Source organism: Glycine soja, chromosome 1 (assembly GCF_004193775.1).
Source record: "Glycine soja cultivar W05 chromosome 1, ASM419377v2, whole genome shotgun sequence".
NCBI lineage: Eukaryota > Viridiplantae > Streptophyta > Magnoliopsida > Fabales > Fabaceae > Glycine > Glycine soja.
Window position 1 is genome coordinate 30,663,492 of NC_041002.1, and position 27,580 is coordinate 30,691,071.

Sequence of the window (27,580 nt, forward strand, 5' to 3'; positions counted from 1 at the left end):
GTGTCCTCCATTTTCGAGTTTGGAGCTGTACTTCATGATTGCCTAAGAGAGGACCCTCAAGGCAATCCTCCATTCTCGTCCTTTTCTGGAGCCACATGAATGTTATTACTTAGGGCTGTTCATGTGTCCTCCATTTTCGAGTTTGGAGCTGTGTTTCATGATTGCCTAAGAGAGGACCCTCAAGGCAATCCTCCATTCTCGTCCTTTTCCGGAGCCACATGAATGTTATTGCTTAGGGCTGTTCATGTGTCCTCCACTTTTGAGTTTGGAGCTGTGTTCCATGATTGCCTAAGAGAGGACCCTCAAGGCAATCCTCCATTCTCATCCTGTTCCGGAGCCACATGAATGTTATTGCTTAGGGCTGTTCATGTGTCCTCCATTTTCGAGTTTGGAGTTGTACTTCATGATTGCCTAAGAGAGGACCCTCAAGGCAATCCTCCATTCTCGTCCTTTTCTGGAGCCACATGAATGTTATTGCTTAGGGCTGTTCATGTGTCCTCCATTTTCGAGTTTGGAGCTGTGTTTCATGATTGCCTAAGAGAGGACCCTCAAGGCAATCCTCCATTCTCGTCCTTTTCCGGAGCCACATGAATGTTATTGCTTAGGGCTGTTCATGTGTCCTCCACTTTTGAGTTTGGAGCTGTGTTCCATGATTGCCTAAGAGAGGACCCTCAAGGCAATCCTCCATTCTCATCCTGTTCCGGAGCCACATGAATGTTATTGCGTAGGGCTGTTCATGTGTCCTCCACTTTCGAGTTTGGAGCTGAGTTTCATGATTGCCTAAGTGCGGACCCTTAAGGCAATCCTCCATACTCCACCTTTGTTCGAAGCACCATGAATGTCATTGCCTAGCGCTGTTCATGTGTCTCCATTATCGAGTGCGAAGCTCCTGGTGACTGGGAAGCATGTTATTCTGTTGTTTTCCAGATCAGTTCCTTCGCCAAGTATGTGTATACGTGTATATGTGTATTATGTTCATTGTTCTTTGTTATTGTTTGTATTTTGTTTTGTGCAGAAGAAAAAAGAAGGAGTGGAGACGAGAGTCGTGATCACAGAAAGGGTAGGATGGACGAAATCAGTGTCCTATCTTTGCTTTCCTCTTATCTCCGATGAGAGGTAAGTAAAGAGGGGCAACTGTCATACCCTAATTTCGTCCGGGGATTATTACTTGATGACATGCAACCTTTGGTTAGCCGCTTTGAGATACTTGGTGTCCTTTGTTGCACAATAAATGAAGTCCCGAGATGTCTCAGAAATCTAAAGGAAGCAGGCTTGCGCGATCCGTGAAATTCCGTAATGTGGCGGAAGTCGAAAAGAGGTGTTTTTGCACAATCCGTAAGTTTCCGTAACTTCATCGAAACCTAAAAAAGAGTAAGTACATAATCCGTAAGGATTCATAACCTTGCGGAAGAAAAATAAGTATCGTTACGAAATTCGTAAAGTTTCGTAACATTAAGGAAAAAGAATTACAAAAAAATAGAAAAGGGGGGTGCATTTAGTAAACAGGGGGTGCAAATAGCAACCAGGCCCACTTGGGCCCTCCAGAATATTCCTCCAGAAGGCTGTTGCTTCTGGAGGAAGCAACCTTGCTCACCTGGGCGAGCTGGGCGGCAAGCTTCTCCCCTATTTTGCTATAAATAGGGGGAGAAGTGAAGAAGAAAATGGTTCAGCCCCTTAGGCACTTCTCTCTCTTTCGAATTTGCTGAGGAAAATTAGTTCCGTGAAGAAAATCCAAGCCGAGGCACTTCCGTAACGTTTCCGTGAGTAATTACGCGAAGATTCTCGACCGTTCTTCAAAGATTCATCGTTCGTTCTTCGTTTTCTTCAGTCTTCAACGGGTAAGTACCTCAAACCAAGCTTTTCAATTCATTCTATGTACCCGTGGTGGTCCACATTTTGTTTCATGTATTTTTATTCTCGTTTTCATTTACTTTTTATACCTCCTTTTGACGTGCTTAAGCCATTTATTTAAGTCATTTCTCGCTTAATCTAAAAATAAAATAAATTTCCACCGATCGTTTGAATTGCATCATCCGTTAATTTTGGTTAAAATGAATTCCGACCGTTCGGTCGTGCCGTAACCACGTTGGAAATCAAAAAAGAGGTAAAATAATAATATAATAATCAAAAAATACCTTTTAGTAAAATAAAGCGAAAAAATCAATCGGACGTTTTCTCTTTGGGATTTCTCATTCTTAATTGAATTGACTAATAACTAAAGTGAAACTAAGGCTAAAATCAACTCGCCTAGTCAAGCTCGTCCACAAAAATAGGTTTTGAAAGTTTATCATTTCAGTTTCTTACTAAGTAAAAAGGATCATTTTTAAGGTCCAACACCTTAAAATGATCACCCCTCAAGTAAAAAGAATCGCTTGATTCACGCATAAGAAAGAACTACGTAGGTCTGATTTCCTCTCCAAAGGAGGGTACGTAGGAGCAAAAGCCCCGCTTTTGTCGACCTCAAAAAATAAAAAGAAATAAAAGTTAAGATAACACAATTCCACAATTCTAAAAAATAGGTTGTTGTCTTTCGAGACAAACGTAAGAGGTGCTAATACCTTCCTCAAGCGTAAATACAACTCCCGAACTTAGAATTTTTATTTTTGACCGGTTTCCTTCGGTTTTTCCGACATTTTCCACAAATAAACGTTGGTGGCGACTCCGCGCATCTTTCCTCCTTTGGAAAGCGCACCCGTGAGCCTCGCCCGCGAAGGGCATGTTGCGACACTATGAACATATTTAATTTTCGTTTATGTGTACGACGTGTACCGAGTTACTGTTCTATATAATTATGTATATTCACTTAAGTAATAGCGTGTTGTTGGATGAATGTATGTTGGGACCAAAAAAATTTACTTCTATTTTCATAAGTAAATTAAGGGAGTTCTTTTTATAAAAATTAAAATTAGCACAAATTAGATTGTTGGACGAGGCGGGTCGTTACAATAAGCAAACACAAATTGTAACTATCCAAGCCTTAAGCAGCATAAACACTACTCTTGATTTCTAGGTTGAAATTCTGGTTGCTGCCATTTTTGGCACAGTGTCTTCTTAACTCTACTATGGCTTGAATACTTCGATTTTTGAGATGAAATTTTAACTGGATGAAATAGACATCTGGGTGAAAACAATAGAAAAAGAATGAACAAAAAAGAAAAATAAATGAGCAAGAAAAGGTGATAAAGATTAACGTCAAAATACACGTGCAGAACAACAACAAAAATGTGTATGCTTGATTTGCTTAAAAATTGTTCATTATTTTGAGTTGTATTGCAGGCCTATTTGAATTTTTGGATTTTTTAATCTTTTATATGTGTTTCCAAATTGGCATAACTAGAATTTTTCTTTGAGTCTTGTTTTTAATTTGTCAATCTAATCTATTGCCATTCTAGGACTTCCTTTGTGTTCCACCTTGGCTTGTGGTCCTGTCCTTTTGCTTTATTTTTTCTTGAATCTCATTGAATTAATGTCATGTTAAATTTCCTTTTGGTTCAGCTTTCATTTCATCTTTTGGTTTCTTGCTTGTCTTCTTTTTTTTGTGTTTAAGTGTTGCCTACAATAAGGATTAAAAGAGGAAATCGGTGCGTTGCTTAAGGAATATTTTTTAGTCTTAGAGGTTAACCATCCTAGGAGCACCATTGGATTTGAGCAACCAAAGTCTCACCAAATTTTGAGTGAAACACTTGAGAAAACAAACAAGCATTGAAGACTTTAATTGCTTTGTTAAATTCGTTGTAATAGAACAATTAAGTGCTGATTTTTTTTTCTATTGCAATTTCTTGTATTTGGACATTCTTCAGGGGTGTACTAGGAGTCTCCCAGATACCACCCAAATCTCTATTTGTATGTAATAGCTTAGTGTAAATTGTGTAGACTAAGTGAAGAGCTATTTGGGACCTCCAAAGGGTCATCTAAGCCTTCACATAGGAAACCGTCTAGCTTGCTTTAAATTTCCTTTACCTTCCATTTTCCAAACGCCTAGATAGCTTGCTTTTTACCAATTATTTTTTACCTTATCTTTCACATCTCTTTTAGTGTTTATTTTGGCTAGTTTCAACCATAGTTTCCTTTTCCTTTTGTTTTCAAACCCCCAACAAGAAAGAACTACAACTTAGGAACCAACATGAGTCTTTATTCTTCATCTAGTGTCAATGGTGAGGGTTCTACTCCTAAGGATCCCATAAATTGTGGAAAGAAAAACAAGAGAGAAAACAAAAGGGAAAAAAAGAGTGGAAGAAATAGTTAAGATGAAAGAGAGAAAACAAGAGAGGAAGAAAGAAGAAAAATAATGAAAGAAATGAAAAGAGAAAAATATGCCTCCTGTAGTAGTCATGACTTGCAAGAGTTTAAGTGAAGAACTTAGCGACTATTATAGAAGGCGCCATAGGTCACATACTAAACATCACTCCTAAAGAAGCGAAACGATAGAAGGCCTCAAGAGGTTAATATTAGCCTCCCATATTTCCATGGAAAAGATAATGTTGAGGCCTACCTAGATTGGGAAAATAAAGGTTGAACAACTATTTGCTTTCCATCATATTAGAGAAGAGAGAAAAGTTCCATTGGCTACCCTTAGCTTTCAAGGGTATGTGGTGTAAGCTCCATTGGAGCTTCTAGGCCTAGGATCTTCTTCATCAATGGATTTGTTTGCTTCTTGGAAGATGAATGGTAGCGGAATGGAGAAGGAAGAGAGATGAATGGAGACACCACTTCAAGGAGAAGATGAGTCAAGAAGAAGCTCACCACCATAGGAAGCCATGGATAAGAGCTTGGAGGTAGGAGAAGAAGAATGGAGGGAGAAGGAGAGGGAGCACGAAATTTTGTGCCTCAAAAGAGGTCTGAACTTTGAAGTTTAATTCTCAAATGATCAAAGTTGAAAAAAATGCACACACATGACCTCTATTTATAGCATAAGTGTCACACAAAATTGGAGGGAAATTTGAATTTCTATTCAAATTTCACTTGAATTTGAAATTGAATTTATGGAGCCAAATTTTGGAGCCAAAATTTCACTAATTATGATTAGTGAATTTTAGCTATGGTTCAGCCCACTAATCCAAGATCAAGTCCAAGATTCTCTACTAAGTGTGCTTAGGTGTCATGAGACATGTAAAGCATGAAGGACATGCACAGAGTGTGACTATATGATGTGGCAATGGGGTGTAGCAAGAAAATGCTCGCCTCCCCCTCTAAAATTTAATTGGATTGGGCTTCTCCCAATTCAATTAAATTTATTTCTCAAAACACACATCAAATATTCACTTAATGCATGTGAAATTACAAAACTACCGCTAATACAAAAACTAGTCTAGGTGCCCTAAAATACAAGGGCTGAAAAATCCTACATTTCTAGGGTACCCTACCTACATTATGGAGCCCTAAATACAAGGCCCAAAAATAATGAAATCCTAATCTAATAAGTACAAAGATAAGTGGGCTCATACTTATCCCATGGGCCCAAAATCTACCCTAAGGCTCATGAGAACCTTAGGGCCTTCTCTTGCATCTCTGGCCCAATCTTCTTGGAGTCTTCTATTCAATGCCCTCGAGGGGTGGGATTGCATCATTCCCTCCCCCTTGAAAAGCATTTGACCTCAAATCCATAGGTTCTTGAAACTCAGGGATTCTTTCCTCAACACCTATAAAATGAATAAAAACATATGTATTAGTGATGTTGGGTATGTTAGAGTAGGGTAAGGACTGAAAACCCCTTTCCTGACCATCTTCCCATGACAGAACATAGTTTCTCACCAACTCAATGAGTGGTGCTACAAGTATAGAAAAATATGGGACAGACCTTGATGGAAGCTTGCTTGTGGGGCTTCTATGGAGGTTGGATCTTTGAGCTTCAATGAGGTCCTTTAATGGTGATTTTCCACCATGGAGATGCAACGAAAGACAAAAGAGAAGAGGTGAGAGGCGGTGCCATCCACTAAAGGAATAAGCCATGGAAGAAGGAGTTTCACCATTAAGATGAGCCTTGGATAAGAAGCTTGGAGAGGATGCTTCAATGGAGGAAAAAAAGAGGGAGAGAAAGAGAGAGGGGGGAGCACGAAATTGAAGGAAGAAAAAAGGGAGAGAAGTTGAACTTTGAGTTGTGTCTCACAAGACTCTCATTCATGAAAGTTACAACAAGTGTTACACATGCTTATATTTATAGACTTGGTAGCTTCCTTGAGAAGCTTTCTTGAGAAAACTTCCTTGAGAAGCTTCTTTGAGAAAACTTCCTTGAGAAGCTAGAGCTTAGCTACACACACCTATCTAAAAACTAAGCTCACCTCCTGGAGAAGCTTCCTTGAGAAGCTAGAGCTTAGCTACACACACCCCTCTAATAACTAAGCTCACCTCCTTGAGAAGAGAAGCTGGAGCTTAGCTAGACACCCTTATAATAGTTAAGCTCACCCCCATGACAAAATAAATGAAAATACAAAAAAAAGTCCCTACTACAAAGACTACTCAAAATGCCCTGAAATACAAGGCTAAAACCCTATACTACTGGAATGGCCAAAATACAAGGCCCAAAAGAAGGAAAAAACCTATTCTAATATTTACAAAGAAGAGTGGATCCAACCATGACCCATGGGCTCAAAAATCTACCCTAAGGTTAATGAGAACCCTAGGGCCTTCTTTAGTAGCTCTAGCCCAAGCCTCTTGGAGTTTTCTATCCAATACCCTTGGGGGGGTAGGATTGCATCATCCCCTCCACCTTGGAAAGGATTTTACCTCATATGTGTTAGTGGTGTTGGATATGTTAGAGTAGGATAAGGTCTGAAAACCCATTTCCTGGGCATCTTCCCATGAAGGAACATGGTTCCTCACCAACTCAATGAGTGGTGCTACAAGTATAGAAAAATTTGGGACAAACCTTCTGTAAAAGTTTGTTAAGTGATGGAAGCCCCAAATTTTTCTTATACTTAGTGGAGTGAGCCACTCAGGAATGACCTTTATTCTCTTAGGGTTCATGGGAACCCCTTGATCACTATTTGAAAAATTAAGAAAAGTAACGCAATAAAACATACCTTTTTTTGTATTTTCATATTGATTATTCCTACCAAAAAGTATGACAAACCTAAGGTGTCCCATATGAGTACCTAAGTTTGTATTGAAACTAAAAATAAGAACAAACCTACCTAATGAGTCCCTATGTACACACACCATGAAGATGTTGGGTGCACGAGTGATTTTACAAAAGAGGGTTGCACCATTCAAAACATTCATCATACCACCTATTTTAGGGACTTGGTGCCTAATAATACCTATTTTGGGCCCCAACAAAGCACAAGGATTTAAGCTCTTGCAAACCAAACCCTCATCCAACAACTTCTTTACTTGAGGAATAAACTCAAGCCCAAGAGGTGTGGCAATGCTAGCAAGTGTCTTTTTACAAAAGAGAAAATATGGAGGTTGTCTAAGAGGGAAAGTTTCTTTAATGTTTGTCTTTATTGCAAAATGAGTTTCCTTCTTAGCTAAACTCTTGGAGGAGACACTTACCTCCTTACACTTCTCTTTAACCACTAATGGTTGTCCTTCTTCTTAGGGGTAGATTTCTTCACTAGATTTTTCCCCTTTTGCTTCTTCACTTTCACTAGAGGAAGGTGAAGTAGTAGCCTCATCTTGGCTACTATAAATGTCTTGGCCCCTCATAATCATGGTTTTTGTGGTGGGGCATTGAGAAGTAATGTGTCCTCTTCCAAGACATTTAAAGCACTTTATAGAGCTAGTTTTCTCTTGCATACTAGCCTTAGGGGCTTGCTTTTCTATTGTCTTCCCCTTATCATCTTTGGGCTTAGAAGGTGTCACCCCTAAGATGCCTTGACCTTGGTCTTTCTTGGGATAAGAGTGAGAGCCATAAGATTTTGAAGTAGACTTCTTTTTAAGTTGTTGCTCTACCCTTATTTCCCAATCTAAGTTAGCCTCTACATTGTCCTTCCCATGGAAGTATGGGAGGTTAATGTTAGCCTCTTGAGGCTTTCTTTCCTTTTCTCTTCTATGGGAGTGAGGTCAAAGATGTGACCTATGCCTTCCTTCGTAATAGTCACGAAGTTCTTCACTTAGGCTCTTACAAGAGTTATGACTACTATAGGAGGCATGTTTTTCTCTTTTCATTTTTTCATTATTTTTCTTCTTTCTTCCTCTCTTATTTTCTTTCTTTCATCTTGACTTATTTCTTCAACTCTTTTTTTTCCTTTTTCTTTTCTCTCTTGTTTTTCTTTCCATAACCTGAGGGAACTCAACTCATCTAAGATTCTAGATAAAGGGTCTTTATGACTAGTACCCTTGCCATTAACACTAGATGAATGATGACTCATGTTGGTTCCTTAGTTGTTTTTTTGTTGTTGGAGGTTGGAAAACAAAAGGTAAAAGAAACTATGGTTGAAACTAGCCAAAATAAACACTAAAAGAGGTGTGAAAGATAAGGTAAAAAAACTAATTGGTAAAAGGAAAGCTATCTAGGCGGTTTGACAATGGAAGGTAAAGGAAATAAGCTATGAAAGTAAACAAGAAATGTAAACTAGGCGAATCATAAGAGTGTTTGGATGACCACATTCAAGGTTCCCAACAAAACACTCACTATCCTAAGGAAAAATTGCCTAAAATTATTACACACAAATGGAAGTTTGGTAACCTATTGGAGGCTCCCAACACACTTCCAATGAAAGTCCTTTTTGTTACAAAACTTGAAAGCAATGAAGGTAAGTAAATTGCAAATTACAAAATTACAAAACGGTCCTCAATTTTTGTAGTTGTTCTCTCTTTGGTGATTCACTCAATTTGGAGTGCTTCGTAGTCCAATAGCTCTTAAGGTGGTTGGCCCCTTTCTTCTTGACTCAAATTCTTCAAGGGATGGCACCAATCCTCCTTCCAATTCCCTATATGGCAACCCACAAACAAGGAAACAAAGAGACAAGCAATAACCAAAGACCAAAAAAAATGAAATGAAAGCTAAACCAATGGAGTTTTAACAAGACAATATTTCAAGGATTATTCAACAATTAAAGCAATGAAAAGGACATAGAAGCAAGCTAGGACTCAAAGAGAAACTTAGAATGCCTCTAGAGTAGAGAAAAAAAACAAAAAAAAAAGACTCAAAAAACCTCTAGCTTTGGCACTTGTTTTCATACTAATTTTCAATTGAAATTTCCAATTATAGAATAAATTTTGAGCCAAAACAACAAACACACTTCCCTTTCACCTTTTTTTTTCTGGATACTGATTTTCCTGCCAACTTGTGTGATTTTTCGTATTTTTTTCCTTTTATCCAAATCACTTTTTTCTTTTTTTATAACTTTTTTCCAGATGTCTAGAAAATTCAGTAAAAATTTCAGCTCAAAATTCGATGTAACCAATTCTCAGTAATTTTTACAAATTTGTATGTCCAAGCTGCCAGCACCAGCGATTTTTTTTTTTTTAAGCATGGTACATTGATTGCCTTGGGCTTACTTTCAACCTTCCTATGTATGTTGAACTCACTAGGATTGTTTACCACAGTTTTAGGAGTTCAATATTCACTTAGGATAAACATTTCAACCAGCAATTCAATCACCAAAACTCAAATTCACAATAGACACAATCATAAGGAAACCTAAAAGTTCAAGAAAATGTTCACAATCAAAGACTCTCTAAGAATTTTGCATGAACATGTTAAGGACTAACTAACATGAAAGATTTGACTCAAATCAAATAATAGGCTAAAAAAATTTCATACACTCATGAACAAATGAGTTAGACAAAGAAAGAAGAAAATAAAATTCAGCACAACATAAGAAATCTTATGTGACATGTTTCATGACTAGACATGACTTCTATGACAAAACTACAATAGGTGAACAAGTAACTCTAGATTTTTGACGTTTTCTTCTACTTAAATATTTTTGTAAGAATTTTATGGTTTTGGTTTCAGCCAAAAAAAATAACAAGACAAAACTCAAAGGAACCTAAACTCAACACAATTCATGGTTCAAGAACAAGAACACAAAATTTGAACCATAGAAAATCAAATCTAGCTTCTATAGCAAGTTTAATCGGTGGAAACTATAAAGAATCATGTTAACAACATTTAGCACAAGACATGTGAGGAGATACATGGAGAAAAAAATGAAGAAACAACAATGGAAGAGAAGGTAAAGCAAAAAATTAATGGAGGTTTAAGGAGCACCTACTTGAAGCTCTTGTGCTCTGATACCACTTGATGAAAGCTTGCTTGTGGGGCTTCTATGGAGGCTAGATCTTTGAGCTTCAATGAGGTCCTTTAATGGTGATTTTCCACCATGGAGATGCAGCAGAAGACAAAGCAGAAGTGGTTAGAAGAGGCGTCATCCACAAGGGAATAAGCCATGGAAGAAGGAGTTTCACCACCAAGATGAGCCTTGGATAAGAAGCTTGGAAATGATGCTTCAATGGAGGAAAAGAAAGAGGGAGAGAAAGACAGAGGGAAAAGCACGAAATTGAAGGAAGAAAAAAGGGAGAGAAGTTGAACTTTGAGTTGTGTCTCACAAGACTCTCATTCATCAAAGTTACAACAACTGTTACACATGCTTCTTTTTATAGACTAGGTAGCTTCCTTGAGAAGCTTTCTTGAGAAAACTTCCTTGAGAAGCTTCTTTGAGAAAACTTCCTTGAAAAGCCAGAGCTTAGCTACACACACCCATCTAAAAACTAAGCTCACCTCCTTGAGAAGCTTCCTTGAGAAGCTAGAGCTTAGCTACACACACCCCTCTAATAACTAAGCTCACCTCCTTGAGAAGAGAACCTAGAGCTTAGCTACACACCCCTATAATAGCTAAGCTCACCCCCATTACAAAATACATGAAAATACAAAACAAAAGTCCCTACTACAAAGACTACTCAAAATGCTCTGAAATACAAGGCTAAAACCCTATACTACTAGAATGGGCAAAATACAAGGCCCAAAAAAAGGAAAAAGCATATTCTAATATTTACAAAGAAGAGTGGATCCAACCTTGACCCATGGGCTCAAAAATCTACCCTAAGGTTCATGAGAACCCTAGGGCCTTCTTTAGAAGCTCTAGCCCAAGCCTCTTGGAGTCTTCTATCCAATACCCTCGGGGGGTAGGATTGCATCAAACCTTTTGTAAAAGTTTATTAAGTCAATGAAGCCCAAAATTTCCCTTATACATGGTGGAGTAGGCCATTCAGGAATGACCTTTATTCTTTTAGGGTCCATGGGAAGCCCTTGATCACTATTTAAAAAGTTTAGGAAAGTAATGGAATAAAACATACCTTTTTCTTTATTTTCATGTTGATTATTCCTACAAAAAATTATGACAAACCTAAGGTGTCCCATTTGAGCACCTAAGTTTGTATTTCAACAAAAAATAAGAACAAACCTACCTAATGAGTCCCTATGTACACAAATCATGAAGATGTTGGGTGCATGAGTGGTTTTACGAAAGAGGGTTGCACCACTCAACACATTCATCATACCACCTATCATAGGGATTTGGTGCCTCATAATACTTATTTTGGGCAGCAACAAAGCACAAGGATTTAAGCTCTTACGAACCAAACCCTCATCCAAAAACTCCTTTACTTGAGGAATAACCTCAAGCTCAAGAGGTATGACAGTGCTAAGGGATATTTCCGTTGATAGGAGAAGGTAGAAAGATTGTTTAAGAAGGAGTGCTCTTTTGATATCACATTTTGTTGCAAAATGATTTTCCTTCTTAACAATCTTCTTGGAGGAATCCTTTTCCTCCTTTTCCTTCCCCTTGGCCTTTCAAGACAAGGCCTTACTATCCTTCTTTTGATATCACAAGGCCTTAGGGGGTAGGATTGCATCAGTATGCCCTTTATTGGTGGACTTCCCTTGTTAGGGAACAAAGGATTCATGGGGATCCTCCAGTAGAGTATTGGAATGATCTTAAGAGTGCCCTTAGGAAGAGGCACATTCCCTCCTACTATGAAAGAAAGCTTACTGACAAGCTCCAAAGGCTTAGACAAGGGAGTTTGAATGTTGAAGAATATAGATAGCAAATGGAACTACTCCTTTTGAGAGCTAGACTTAGGGAGGAGGAAAGAACAAGCATAGCTAGGTGTCTTAGTGGGCTTAAGATGGAAGTGAGAGACAACATTGAACTCCTTCCATATAGGGACCTAGATGAGCTAGTCCAACTTTGTATAAGAGTGGAGCAACAACTTAAAAGAAAGTCTTCTTCAAAATCTTATGGCTTTCACTCTTATCCAAGGAAGGACCAAGCCCAAGGAATTTTGGGGGCTGCACCTTCAAAACCCAAGGAAGATAAGGGTAAGACCATAGAGAAATACACCCTTAAGACTAGTTCCCAAGAAAGGACTAGCAACATTAAATGCTTCAAATGTCTTGGGAAAGGTCACATTGCCTCTCAATGCCCCACAAAGAAACAATGATTATGAGGGGTCAAGACATTTATAGTAGTCAAGAGGAGACTACTTCTTCCCCTTCCTCTAGTCGAAGTGAAAATGAAGTAAGGGGTCAAGAGTCTAGTAAGGAAGTCTACCCCCATGAAGAAGGAGATCTCCTAATGGTTAGAAGGCTCCTTGGAGTTCAATTGTGATTTATCTCAACCCCAAAGAAAGAACATCTTTCATACAAGATGCAAAATTTTAGATAAAACTTGTTCTCTCATTGTGGATAGTGGATCTTGTTGCAATTGTCGTAGCATAAGATTAGTTTCCAAGTTGAATCTCACTATCATTCCCCACCGAAAACTTTATAAACTTTAATGGCTCAATGAGCAAGGGGAAATGATAGTTAACCAACAAATGAAGGTACCTTTCTCCATTGGGACATATAAGAGTGAAGTTAATTGTGATATAGTTCCCATGGAGGATAGGCATATTCTTTTAGGGAGGCCATGGAAGTTTGATAGGAAGATCATTTACAATGGCCTAATTAATGAGATTACCCTCACCCATCTTGGCACTAAATTTGTGTTGCATCCTGAAACACCTTCACAGATAGCTAAGGATCAAGTACAAATAAAACTTAAATGGGATGAGGAAAAGAACAGAAAAAGAAAAGAAGAACAACCTTTAATGGTTAAGGAGGAGTATATGGAGGTAAGTGTCTCCTCTAAGAGGTTAGCTAAGAAGGAAAGTCATTTTGCAATAAAGACAAACATTAAAGAAACTTCCCTTTTTAGACAACCTCCACATCTTCTGCTTTATAAAAGAACACTTGTTAGCACTGCCACACCTCTTGAGATTGAGGTTATTCCTCAAGTAAAGGAGTTGTTGGATGAGGGTTTGGTTTGAAAGATCTTAAATCCTTGTGCTCTATTGGTGCCCAAAATAGGTATTATGAGGCACCAAATCCCTATGATAGGTGGTATAATGAATGTGTTGAGTGACGCAACCCTCTTTTGTAAAATCATCCATGCTAATGCACTCCTACCCCCCAGGGGTATTGGATACAACACTCCAAGAAGATTGGGCCAGAGATGTAGAAGAAGGCCCTAATGTAGAAGCAAGCTTCATGATGATGAACCAAGCAATTTTAATGATGCCAAAAGCTCAAGTGATTGATTCAAGACTTCAAGATTAAGCATCAAGAATCCAATCCAAGATTCAAGATTCAAGAGAAGAAATCAAGAAGCAACAAGTCAAGACTTCATATAGGATAAGTATTAAAAGATTTTTTAAAAAACCAAATAGCACAGTTTTCTTTTACAAAAGAATTTTCTAAAATTTTCTAAGTTACCAGAGTGATTACTCTCTGAAAATCGATTACCAGTTATCAGTAATCGATTACCAGTGACCAGTTTGGTTTTCAAAATGTTTTCAAATGATTTATAACGTTTCAAAATGATTTTCAAATAGTGCAATCGATTACACTATATTAGTAATCGATTACAAGTGAATCTGAATGTTGGAATTCAAATCCAATTGTGAAGAGTCACAACTTTTCATAAAATACATTATGTAATCGATTACACCTTTGTGGTAATCGATTACCAGTCAATAGTTTTAAAGAAAAAGTTAAGAGTTATAACTCTTAACATGGTTTTCTCAAAAGTCATAACTCTTCCAATGGTTTCTTTGACCAGACATGAAGAGTCTATAAAAGCATGACTTTGGCACATGTTCATGAGATATATGATATCCTTCCAAACAATCCTTTTTCACAATCTTTCTCTAACCATTGCCCATTGCTTTTTCTTTGCAAAAAAGCTTTCTAAACTTTGTTTTTCTGCAAGTGGAAATTCTGCAGAAAATAAAACTGTGCTATTTTTTCTTCCTTCTCCCTCTTGCCTAAAGATTCAAAGGACTAACCGCCTGAGAATTCTTTTGATTCTTCCTCTTCCCTTTAAACAAAAGATTTCAAAGGACTAACCGCCTGGGATATCTTTTGTTTCCCCTTACAAAGATTCAAGGGACTAACCTCCTAAGAATTCTTTGTCTTAACACATTGGAGGGTACACCCTTTATGGTACAAGTAGAGGGTACATCTACTTGGGTTGTTATACTGAGAACAAGAGAGGGTACATCTCTTGTGGATCAGTTCAAGTGGAGGGTACATCCACTTGGATGTTCAAAGAGAACAAGGGAGGGTACATCCCTTATGGATCTTTGCTTGTAAAGGATTTTACAAGGTTATTGGAAATCCTAAGAATCGTGGGTTGCTTGGGGACTGGACGTAGGCACGGGTTGTGGCCGAACCAGTATAAATCTTGTGTTTGTCTTCTTCTTCCCTACACTCTTTATCTTTCCGCTGTGTACTTTTATTTCCGCTTTATTTTTGTCTAAGTTATTTTTTTTGTTCTTTACTTCCTCATAACTTAGTAGTAAAGCCTAATTGAATCTAGTAATATTAAGAAGGATAATTTTTAATTAGTCAAGACACATTAATAATTAATTCATCCCCTCTTCTTAATTATTCCGAGGCCACTTGATCCAACACCTAAGGTTCTCATGAGCCTTCTGGTAGATTTTTGGCCCATAGGCTAAGTATGAGCCCACTTTTCTTTGTAAATATTAGAATAGGTTAGGTTTGTAGGGTACCCTATAAATTAAGGGCATCCTACCCTACAAGTTAAGGGTACCTTAGTAGTATAGGGTTTTAGCCTTGTATTTTAGTGCATTTTGAGTAGTCTATGTAGTAGGAAATTTTTTTTGTATTTTCATGTATTTTGGCATGGGGGTGAGCTTAGCTATTGGAGGGGTGTGAGTAGCCTCCCTCTAGCTTCTCAAGGAAGCTTTCTTCCTTGCTTCCCAAGGAAGCTTCCCATTGAATTTTCATATATTTTGGCATGGGGGTGAGCTTACATATTTGAGGGGTGTGAGTAGCCCCCCTCTAGCTTCTCAAGGAACTTTTCTTCCTTGCTTCTCAAGGAAGCTTCCCATGTGCTAAGCTATAAATAGAAACATGTGTAACACTTGTCATAACTTTGATGAATGAGAAACTTGTGAGACACACTTCAAAGTTCAACTTCTCTCCCTATTCTCCTTCAATTTCCATGCCTCTCTCTCTCTCTCTCATTCTTTTCCTCCATTGAAGGTTCCTCTCTAAGCTTCTTATCCAAGGCACTCTCTTGGTGGTGAAGCTTCTCCTTCCATGGCTTATTCTCTAGTGGATGGCGCCTCCTCTCACCTCTTCTCCTTTATCTTCCACTGCAACTCCATGGCTAAAAATCACCATTGAAGGACCCCATTGAAGCTCAAAGATCCAACCTCCATAGAAGCTTCTCAAGCAAGCTTCCATCAAGGGGTAATCAGAGCACAAGAGCTTCAAGTAGGTTCTCCTTAAACCTCCATTTATTTTCAGCTTTACCTTCTCTTCCATTGTTATTTCTTCATTTTTCTTCCATGTATCTCCTCACATGTCTTGCGCTTAATGTTGTTAACATGAATTTTTAGAATTTCCACCAATTAAACTTGCTATAGAAGCTAGATTTGATTATCTATGGTTCAAGTTCCTTGTTCTTGTTCTTGAACCATGAATTGTGTTGAGTTTAGGTTCCTTTGAGTTTTGTATTGCCATTTTTTTGGCTGAAACCTAAACAATAAAATTCTTACAAAATCATTAAAGTAGAAGAAAACCTCAAAAATCTAGAGTGACATGTTCACCTATTGTAGTTTTGTCATAGAAGTCATGTTTAGTCATGAAACTTGTCACATAAGATTCCTTATGTTGTGCTGAATTTTATTTTTCTTGTTTCTTTGTCTAACTCATTTGTTCATGAGTGTATGAAATTTTTTTTAGCCTATTATTTGATTTGATTCAAATCTTGCATGTTAATTAATCCTTAAAAAGTTCATTCATAATTCTTAGAGAGTATATGATTGTGAACCTTTTCTTGAACTTTTAGGTTTCCTTATGATTGTGTCTATTGTAAATTTGAGTTTTGGTGATTGAATTGCTGGCTGAAATTTTGATCCTAAGTGAATTTTGAACTCCTAAAACTGTGATAAACAGGCCTAGTGAGTTTAACATACATAGGAAAGTTGAAAGTAAACCTAAGGCAAACAATATACCATGCTTAAAAAATTCGAAGTCTAAAATCGATGGTGCAGGCAACTTGAGCATATGAACTTGTAAAAATTACTGAGAATTGGTCACTACAAATTTTGAGATGAACATTTTACTGAAATTTCTAGACATCTGGACAAAAATTAGAAAAAAAGAACCAAGTGATTTGGATAAAAGGAAAAAATAATAAAAATCATACAAATTGGCAAGAAAAATAAAAAAAATGAAATGGATGTGTGCTTGTTGTTTTAGCTCAAAATTTGTTCTATAATCAGTGCCTATTTTAGACCAATCTTAGTTCTGAAATTTCAATTGAAAAGTAGTGTGAAAACAAGTGCCAAAGCTAGAGGTTTCTTGAGTCTTTTTTTTAGTTTTTTTTACTCAACTCTGGAGCCATTCTAGGTTTCTCTTTGAGTCCTAGCTTGCTTTTATGTGCTTTTGATTGCTTTAATTGTTGAAAATCCGTGAAAATTTGTCTTGTTAAAAATCTATTGGTTTAGCTTTCATTTCACTTTTTGGTCTTTGTTTATTGCTTGTCTATTTGTTTCCTTGTTTTTGAGTTGCCATATAGGGAAATGGAAAGGAGGATTGGTGCCATCAATTGAAGAATTTCAGTCTAGAAGCAAGGGGCTAACCACCTTAAGAGCTATTGAACTAAGAAGCACTCCAAATTGAGCAGAACACCAAAGAGAGAACAACCACCAAAATTGAGGATTTTTTTTGGAATTTTGTAATTGGCTATTTACTTGTAATTGGACCCTTTTACATTTACCTTTATTGATTTCAAATTTTGTAACAAAAAGGCCTTTCATTGGAAGTGTGTCTGGAGCCTTCAATAGGTTACCCTACTTCCATTTGTGTGTAATAATTTTAGGCAATTTTCCCTTAGGATAGTGAGTGTTTTGTTCGGAACCTTAAATATGATCATCCAAACACTCTTAGGACCCACCTAGTTTACATTTATTGCACTTTAATTTCTTACTTACTTTCGTAGCTTATTTTCTTTACTAGTCACGCCTAGTTTATTTTGTTATTGCATAATACTTTCTTCTTGCTTATCACGCTTATCTTGAGTTCTTTTGAACCCTAGATTTTACCTTTTTCAAACCCCCAACAAGAAAGAACCACAACTTAGGAACCAACAGGAGTCATCATTCATCTAGTGTTAATGGTGAGGGTACTAGTCATAAGGACCCTCTATCTAGAATATTAGATGAGTTGAGTTCCCTCAAGTTATGGAAAGAAAAAGGAAAAAAGAGGGTACAAATAAGTCAAGATGAGAGGGAACAAATAAGAGAAGAAGGAAGAAGGAAAATACTAAAAGAGTTAAGAAAAGAAAAACATGCCTCCTATAGTAGTCATGACTCTTGCAAAAGCCTAAGTGAAGAACATAGTGACTATTATAGAGGAAGGTGTAGGTTACATCCTAGACCACACTCCCATAGGAGAGAAAGGGAAAGAAAGCCTCGAGAGGCTAACATTAACCTCCCATAGTTCCATGGGAAGGACAATATGGAGGCTTATTTAGATTGGAAAATAAAGGTTGAGCAACTCTTTGCTTGCCATTATACAAGTGAGGAAATGAGGGTTCCTTTGGCTACCCTTAGCTTCCAAGGGTATACCCTCTATTGGTGGACTTCAATTATTAGGGAAAGAAGGATTCATGGGGATCCTCCAGTAGAGTATTGGAATGAATTGAAAAGTGCCCTTAGAAAGAGGCATATCCCCTCCTACTATGAAAGGGGGCTTATGGACAAGCTCCAAAGGCTTAGACAAAAGAGTATTAGTGTTGAAGAGTATAGGCAACAAATGAAACTACTCCTTTTGAGAGCTGGGCTTAGGGAGGAGGAAAGAACAAGTATTGCTAGGTTCCTTAGTGGACTTAATATGTAAGTGAGGGACAAGGTTGAGCTCCTTCCATATATGGACCTACATGACCTAGTCCAACTTTGCATAAGGGTAGAGCAACAAATTAAAAGGAAGCCTACTTCAAAATCTTATGGCTCTCACTTTTATCCAATGAAAGACCAAGGTCAAGGCATCCTAGGGGATGCACCTTATAAGCCCAAAGATGATAAGGGAAAGAATAGAAAAAGAAAACAAAACAACCTTTAATTGTTAAGGAGGAGTGTAATAAGGTAAGTGTCTCCTCCAAGAGGTTAGCTAAGAAGGAAAGTCATTTTGAAATAAAGACAAACATTAAAGAAACTTCCCTTCTTAGACAACCTTCATATCTTCTCCTTTGTAAAAGAACACTTGTTAGCACTGCCACACCTCTTGAGCTTAAGGTTATTCCTTAAGTAAAGGAGTTGTTGGAAGAGGGTTTGGTTCGTAAGAGCTTAAATCCTTGTCTTTGTTGGTTCCCCAAATAAGTATTATTAGGCATTAAATCCCTATGATAGGTGGTATGATGAATGTGTTGAGTGATGCAACCCTCTTTGGTAAAATCACCCATGCATCCAACATCTTCATGATTCACGTACATAGGGACTGATTAAGTAGGTTTTTTTGTTATTTTTGGTTTCAATACAAACCTAGGTGCTCATATGGGAAACCTTAGGTTTGTCGTACTTTTTGGTAGGAGTAATCAACATGAAATTACAGGAAAAGGTATGTTTTGTTGCCTTATTTTCCTTAATTTTTTAAATAGTGATCAAGGGGTGCCCACGAACCCTAAGAGAATAAAGGTCATTCCTAAGTGACCCAGTCCACCAAGTATAATGGTAATTTGGGGCTCCCATGACTTAACAAACTTTTACAAAAGGTTTGTCCCATATTTTTCTATAATTGTAGCACTACTCATTGAGTTAGCGAGGAAGCATGTTCTCTCATGGGAAAATGCCTAGGAAAGGGATTTTTAGACCTTAACCTACTCTAACATACCCAACACCACTAATATATATGCTTTTTTTTTCTTTTTATAGGTGTTGAGGGAAAAAGCCCAAAGTTTCAAGAACCCTTGGATTTATGGACAAATCCTTTTCAAGCGGGAGGGGATGATGCAATCCTACCCCCCAAGGGTATTGGATAGAAGACTCCAAGAAGATTGGGCCAGAGATGCAGAAGAAGGCCCTAGGGTTCTCATGAGCCTTAAGGTAGATTTTAGGCCCATGAGCTAAGTATGAGCCCACTTTTCTTTATAAATATTAGATTAGGTAAGGTTTGTAAGGTAACCTACAAATTAAGGGCACCCCACCCTTCAAGTTAAGGGTACCCTAGTAGTATAGGTTTTTAGCCTTGTATTTCAGTTCAGTGCATTTTGAGTAGTTTTTTGTAGTAGGATTTTTTTTTTGTATTTTCATGTATTTTGGCATGGGAGTGAGCTTAGCTATTGGAGGGGTGTGAGTAGCCCCCCTCTAGCTTCTAAAGGAAGCTTTTTTCCTCTAGCTTCCCAAGGAAGCTACCTTCCTTGCTTCTCAAGGAAGCTTCCCATGTGTTAGGCTATAAATAGAAACATGTGTAACACTTGTCATAACTTTGATGAATGAGAAACTTGAGAGACACACTTCAAAGTTCAACTTCTCTCCCTATTCTCCTTCAATTTCCATGCCACATTGTTGGATTTCCCCTGTAGTTACTTTTTGGTCCACTTTTTCTTTATGCAAATATGTTCAAGGGAAATCCGGTTTATCGGAAAGCGCACCGGATCGTCAAGTATTTAAAATTAAAACGGATGAATCCGAGTATCGAACTCAGGGAACTAGTCTTAAACAATGTTAAATTCATAAATAAGGCATTGTTGAAAGAAACATTGATAATTGATGGTTTAGAACAGAATTGAGCTAAGTCTAGGCTAAAAATAGTAAAAATGCAAGTAAGTAAGAGTGACAGCAGTAGGTAAAGATGTTGGGTCTTTCTAACAAACCCACTGATGTATATAAAGATGTTTCTCTAATTAATCTTGCTTTTGTGTTCTATGTTGTAGCCTAAATTACTAAACCTTGATCCCTAGTTAGACTGAATCAATCCAAGCTTCGTCCTCAGATCCCTCTTGTTGGACTAGACTCAGCTTAAATAACTTACGAAAGTTTAGACTAATTTAGCCTAAGCTTTATCCTCAGATCCCTCTTGTTGGACTAGACTTAGACCAAACAACATTATTGTAACAACATATTTCAAACCAAAACTTAATCCGCAGATCCCTTATTTAAGACTAAGTTTCAATTCTGCTTCATTCAAGTTCTGGGGCAACAGTACATTTCCCAATGCTAAAGTCACCTAACTAGGCACACAAATGGTTGATCATACCAAGAGCATACAAAATTTAAGAACTGAATTAAGCATTGAACACAAGAAACACAATCAATTAGATATTAAAGTAATTACATTAGATTTTCTTTAGAAATCCCCAACAAGGGTGTTTAGCCAGCCATTACAGAAAAACCCTAACAATGATGAGATTACAAAACCTAGGTATCTTTGCAAAAGTTGCTCCTCTTGCTGCCTCTAGAGCTCTTTTCTCGAGATAGGCATTGTGGTGTGCTCTTGAATTCTTTGCAAATCATCTGCCTACCCTAATTATGCATAAAACAAGCTTTAAATAGGCTCTGAATCTGCGATGTTACGCTTAGCGTCACCCTCGCACTTAGCGCAAGTAAGTGGATTTGAGCTTAGCGCCAGTCATGTGCTGAGCCTGGCTGAAGACAACTGTTGTGCTTAGCGCACTGATCTCGCGCTTAGTGTATGACCTTGATATTGATTCTCTGCCAGATTCTTCTGTCGTGCTAAGTGCGCTGAAGCTGCACTTAGCGGTGGATGCGCGCTTAGCCCAACTGATGAGCTAAGCTCAACTGTCACTTTTAGCACTTCATGGCTTAGCCTCTTTTTCACCTGAAATTGCACTGATTTTGTTGGATCAAGTGGCCTCAAAATAATTAAGAAGAGCGGGTTGAATTAATTATTAATGTGCCTTGACTAATTAAAACTTATCCTTCTTAATGTTACTAGATTCAATTAGGCTTTTACTACAAAGTTAAGAAAGTAAAGAACATAAATAGCAACTTAACCAAAAGTAAAAGCGATAATTAAAAGTGCACAGCGGAAATTAAAGAGTGTAGGGAAGAAGAAGACAAACACAAGAATTTATACTGGGGTCATAGAGGTTCGCGTAAAATTCCTTCACAATAGCAATGTCTATGTTGTTGTCAACAAAATCAGTCAACTTCTCATCCTAGTGTCTTCTCTCGAGTTCCTCCTTGAACTCGTCTAACTCAATGCAATAAACTACTACATTCCTCTCCGGTAGTAGTTTCCTAGGCACCACAATATCTGTATATCTCTCCCAAGCTTCTTGAGATGTGAACCTGGATCTATCATATCTGGCCTGGGTAGGTGTAGAAGGAGCCTTCCTTTTCTTAGATGCCATCTGTAAAATATAAGACAAAACACAAGAGATTAGCATAGGTTATTTTCACAAAAACATAAAAATAAAACTGAATTTTTGACTAGCGCTTAGCGCAGCAGGCTGAGCTTAGCGCGCCTTATGAAATTTTACTCAGGCGCTAAGGGCAGCAGACTGGTGCTTAGCCTGAAGACACAAAAAATATTTTTTCTGCAGATTAAGCTTAGCGCAACAGCTGAGCTTAGTCTAAGTCTACAATTTCCAAAACCGAAGAGAATCAGAGCTTAGTGCAGCATGGCGCGCTTAGCTCAGCCTCATTAGAATGACACTCAGGCTTAGCGCACAGGCGCGCTTAGCCTAACTACAAAAACTTAAAAGATAGTGAGAGAGTTGAGCTTAGCACAACAGGGCGCTTAGCTCAACACACAACAAGGGCTTAGCGCAGCAGCTGTGTTTAGCCTTATTCAAAGGAAAACTTACAGAACCAAAGTGGTGCTTAGTCTGACAGGTTAGACTTAGCGCTGAACAAAAATTCTCAAAATCTTAATGTCTGAACACTAGTCCCGCTTAGCACACAGACGCGCTTAGGGGGCTCATCACTTACGTTCATCAGTAGGGATGAACGTGCTTAGCGTGACATGGTCCGCTTAGCACGTTCATATGGAAATCCAAAATTTTAACAGTTGCGATGAACAGGCTAAGCGTAGCAGGCGCGCTTAGCGCGTTCATCACGATTTCCAAACAAAGCCACATGGGTCTTCACCCCTTTCAGCCACACTGCCCCTAATGGGCTTCTAAGTTACCTAAAATCCTACATTGACTAACCCTAAAGCTAGTAAGATTAACCTAACAACATACAACTAAGAAAATGAGAAGTCATATATCCTAAGGTTTGAAGGATGGAAGATAAAAAGGGAAATGTACTCACTTACTTAGATTGTTCTTGAAATGAAACAATGAAGATGTAGACAAGCAGTACACACCCAGCAGAAATACACACTTTCGCAAGGTTCACAGAGGCAGAAGCTAAAGGTATTTCGGGTAACACCCAAGTGCCTCAGCCTTTAGTTTTTTTAAAACTAAAATTCGTATGGCGCGCTTAGCGCACAACTATGCTTAGCGTGCCCATGTGAAGTTTGAGTTTAAAAACCCAAGCGCTCAGCCCAACTTGAAGTTGTAAGGTCCAGTGAGCATCTGGGGCTTAGCGCGACAGGCTGTGCTTAGCGCTTTTTGCAACACAAAATTTTCTGCAATATGCGCTTAGCCTAAGATGTGAGGCTTAGAGTACCATTAAGCATCAACTTACAGAGAGTAGTTCAGTCTTAGCACAACAGGCGCGCTAAGCGCACTTCTAAGAATTCAAAACCTGTAAGAGATTGGCGCTTAGCACTTCCTGCCCCACTAAGCCCAGCTTACAAACTCAAGTTACAAAATGGATCTAGGGCTTAGTGCAGGATAGCGCGCTTAGCGCTGCTACAATAAAAATTTTCCAGAGAAGAAGTGGCACTGAGCACATCATCCACGCTAAGCCCACTGGTTAAGGTTCAATTATCGTGAAGATGTAGGGCTTCGCGCAGTGATGTGCGCTTAGCTGAACTATTCAGCCAACCAATCAGGGGTTTGTGCGCTTAGCGCCAGCAAGCTCGGCTTAGAACGTGAAGACTGAGCACTTAGCGCAAGGTCTGTGCTTAGTGGATAGACAATTGCAAAAAAATTTCTGAGTCTTTTTCTATCTATCTCTTCACACAAGCTTAAACCCCCTTTGTTCATTACTAAAAAAGCTGAAATTAATCATAATCACAAGCAAGATATCCTAACTACATGCAAGAGATAAAAATGAAAATAGGAAAGGGAAAGAAAGGTTGGGTTGCCTCCCAGTAAGCGCTCTTTTAACGTCACTAGCTTGACGCATCATCTTGTTATCCAGGATCCAACAAAGTTCCTACTTCAAGGACCTTTTTCTCAGGTCTCCTTTCCTCCATCACGTGCACTTTAAGACAGACATTTTGGCTAGGTGGATCTTTGTCGTCATGGAACAAATCAAAGTTGATCTTCTAATCTTCTATGCCCATCTGCAGAATCTTCTTCCCCATGTCTACCATTAATCTTGCAGTAGACATGAATGGGCGGCCATGAATGAGAGGAATGTCAGCATCCTCTTCTATATCTATGACAATGAAATCAGCTGTAAATATAAGGTGCTTAACCTTCACCAAAACATCTTCAATAACTCCATATGGCCTTGTGATGGAACGGTCAGCTAACTGGAGGGTCATGTGTATGGGCATAATCTCTATCTCTCCAAGTCGTCGGCACATGGAAAGAGACATTAAATTGATACTGGCTCCCAAGTCTATGAGATCTTTGCCTACAGTGACCTCACCAATAGAACACGGTATCGTGACAACTCCAGGATCTTTGTGCTTGGGTGGAAGAATGCGTTGAATAACAGCACTACAATTACATTCCACAATAGTTTTGTCACTATGGATGTACCAGTTCTTCTTGGTTAACATATCCTTCAAAAATTTGGCATAGAGGAGCATTTGCCAAAGTGCTTCTCCAAACCGCAAAGTCATTTTCAGTTTCTTGAAGATATCAAGAAATCTGGCCAAATCTCGCTCTTTATCTTTCCGAGAGGGTACCAACGGATAAGGTACCTCCTTGCTTTCAATAGGAGTAGCCTCTTTCTTCTTTTCTATGTTATCCTCATTCTTGCCCTTCTTCTTCTCAATCTCAATAACCTTCTCTTTTTGTTTTTCATTTTTCAACTTTTTTTCTTTTTCTTCTTCTTCTTTTGTTTCTTCTTGTTTTTCTTTTTCTTTTTCTTCCTTCTTCTTTGTTCCCTCTTGACAATCTCTTATTGGTGTCTCTCCTTGTTCATCACCTTTTACTTCCTCCACAATTTCTTCAAGTTCCACTAAATCTTCAACCGGTTCATCAGCCAGTTGTTGTTTAAATCCCTCCACCTTCTGATCAGCTCTACTTTCCTCCGCTTGAATCGCCATTTTGCTTCTAGTCATCACAGCTTTGCACTCTTCTTTAGGATTTTTCTCTGTGTTTGTTGTAAATTTGTTGGATGGTCTTTCAGCTAATTGCTTTGCAAGCTGACCCACTTGGACTTCCAGATTCTTAATTGCAGACTCGGTGCTCTTTTGGTTAGACATTGACACTTGCATGAATTAAGCTAGAGTCTCTTCCAGCTTTGTGGTTTGGTCATAGAGACTTGGAATCTGTTGTTGTGGCCTTGTAGATGAACCACCCTAGTCTCTGTTGAATTGGTTACCAGGGTGATTTTGCCACTGTCTCTGCTGTTGATACTGCTAGTTATTCTGAAATCCTGGAAATCCACTTGTATTGAAGTTGCCTCTAGGCTGATTCCCCATATAATTGACTTCATGTGCAATTTGCTCTTCATTAGGGATACAACACCCAGATTCGTGAGCTCCACTACAAATTGTACATCCTGCAATCTGCAAAATAGAAGAATGTGAAGTTTGTGCAGAATGAAGCTGAGTTGGCAACTTACTGAGTGTTTTTGTTAATGTCTCTAGTTGCTTGGATAACAACTTGTTTTGTGCCAACAGAGCGTCCTGTGAGGTTAGCTCCAATAAACTCTTCTTGGTAGGAATGAGGGCTCGGTCTCTCAAAATGGCAATGTCACTAGCAGCCATGCTTTCAATTAAGTCCATTGCTTTGTCAGGGGTCTTTATTTTGATCTTACCCCCAACTGAAGCATCCAAGAGCTGCTTAGATTGTGGTCTCAACCCATCTATGAATATGTTGAGTTGTATTGGTTCTGAAAAACTGTGAGTGGGAATCTTCTGCAATAAACCTCTAAATCTTTCAAGTGCGTCACTCAACGATTCATCTGGAAATTGGTGGAAGGAAGAGATGGCAGCTTTGCCTTCTGCAGTCTTCGATTTAGGGAAGTACTTCTTTAAGAAATTTTCTACCACTTCATCCCACGACTTCAGACTGTTTCCTTTAAAAGAATGAAGCTATCTCTTAGCTTCTCCAGATAAAGAAAATGAGAACAGACTCAACCTGATTGCATCTGCAGGCACACCCACCAACCTAATAGTATTGCATATCTCTATATAGGTGTCCAAGTGAGCATAAGGGTCTTCATTGGGTAAACCATGAAACAAATTATTTTGAATTAGCCCTATCAAGGAAGGAGGATATGTAATTGTCTGAGCTTGAACTTTTGCCTGTGCAATACTAGTGAAAAATTATGGCACAGTAGAACTTGAATAATCTTCCAGGGATACTCTTCTTGGCTCTTCAGCCATGATTGGGTCTTCAACAGGTTCTATATGAGAATGCCCTGCAATGGGAAAACTAGAAGATGCCTCAGAAGATCAAGGTTCTTCTTCAGAAGTTGCTGATGCTTCTAAATCCTGCAAAAAATTTCTGATTCTTTATGAATTACGCCTTCTAGAAGTGGCGTTAATCTCCAAATCAATGGGAATTAAATCACCCGCAATAGATCTTCTTTGCATACAAGAAAACAAAACAACAATTATCCAGTTCAAAATAACAATGAATGTACAGTAACTAAAATATGAACAAAAAGAATCAATGAATCAAAGAGAAAAATATAAAGCAATGTCGTAAAATTGAACTAAACTCTTCTAGAATCTAGCTCCTCGGCAACAGCACCATAAATACTTTGTTGGATTTCCCCTACAATTACTTTTTGGTCCACTTTTTCTTTATGCAAATATGTTCAAGGGAAATCCGGTTTTCCGGAAAGCGCATCGGATCGTCATGTATTTAAAATTAAAACAGATGAATCTGAGTATCAAACTTAGGGAACTAGTCTTAGACAGAGTTAAATTCAAAAATACGGAATTGTTGAAAGAAACACTGATAATTGATGATTTAGAACATAATTGAACTAAGTCAAGGCTAAAAATCGTAAAAATGCAAGTAAGAGTGACAACAATAGGTAAAGATGTTGGGTCTTTCTAACAAACTTGCTGATGTATATAAAGATGTTTATCTAATTAATCATGCTTTTATGTTCTATTTTGTAGCCTAAATTACTAAACCTCGATCCCTAGTTAAATTGAATCAATCCAAGCTTCATCCTCAGATCCCTCTTATTGGACTAGCCTTAATTTAGACAGCCCTCCTAGGTTTAGACTAACTTAAACTAAGCTTCATCCTCAGATCCCTCTTGTTGGACTACACTCAGCTAAAATAGCTTACGAAAGTTTAGACTAATTTAGCCTAAGCTTTATCCTAAGATCCCTCTTGTTGGACTAGACTTAGACCAAATAGCATTATCGTAACAGCATATTTAAAACCAAAACTTAATCCACAGATCCCTCATTTAAGACTAAGTTTCAATTCTGCTTCATTCAAGTTCTAAGGCAACAGTACATTTCCCAATGCTAAAGTCACCTATCCAGGCACACAAATCGTTGATCAGACCAAGAGCATACAAAACCTAGCAAAAGCTGCTCCTCTTGCTGCCTCTAGAGCTCTTTTCCCGAAATAGGCATTATGGTGTGCTCTGGAATTCTATGCAAATCATCTGCCTACCCTAATTCTACACAAAACAGGCTTTAAATAGGATTTGAATCCACAACGTTGCACTTAGCGCCACCCTCACGCTTAGCGCGAGTAAGTGGATTTGAGCTTAGCACCAGTCGTGCGTTGAGCCTGGCTGAAGACAACTACTGTGCTTAGCGCACTGATCTCGCGCTTAGCGCGCGACCTTGACATTGATGCTCTGCTAGATTCTTCTGTCGTGCTATGAG

At 38.3% G+C, this 27,580-nt stretch overlaps 1 protein-coding gene across 1 annotated transcript; it reads right to left on the reverse strand.

The window, feature by feature from the left end:
• Positions 1-23,863: 23,863 nt before the first annotated feature.
• Positions 23,864-24,976, reverse strand: LOC114422026. The gene is made up of 2 exons (XM_028388238.1): positions 24,697-24,976; positions 23,864-24,558 (listed from the first exon to the last, which is right to left on the reverse strand). The coding sequence occupies exons 1-2, from the start codon at positions 24,974-24,976 to the stop codon at positions 23,864-23,866; spliced, it is 975 nt and encodes a 324-aa protein (XP_028244039.1).
• Between the last annotated feature and the right edge of the window lie 2,604 nt (positions 24,977-27,580).

Excerpts from the sequence above, each read along its gene's own strand:
- LOC114422026 (XM_028388238.1), bottom strand. The coding sequence starts at position 24,976 with ATGTCTAACCAAAAGAGCACCGAGTCTGCAATTAAGAATCTGGAAGTC. Across the intron at positions 24,559-24,696 it reads AATTGTGGAGGAAGTAAAAG|AGAAGGTTATTGAGATTGAG; the intron begins GTGATGAACAAG and ends AAAAACAAAAAG.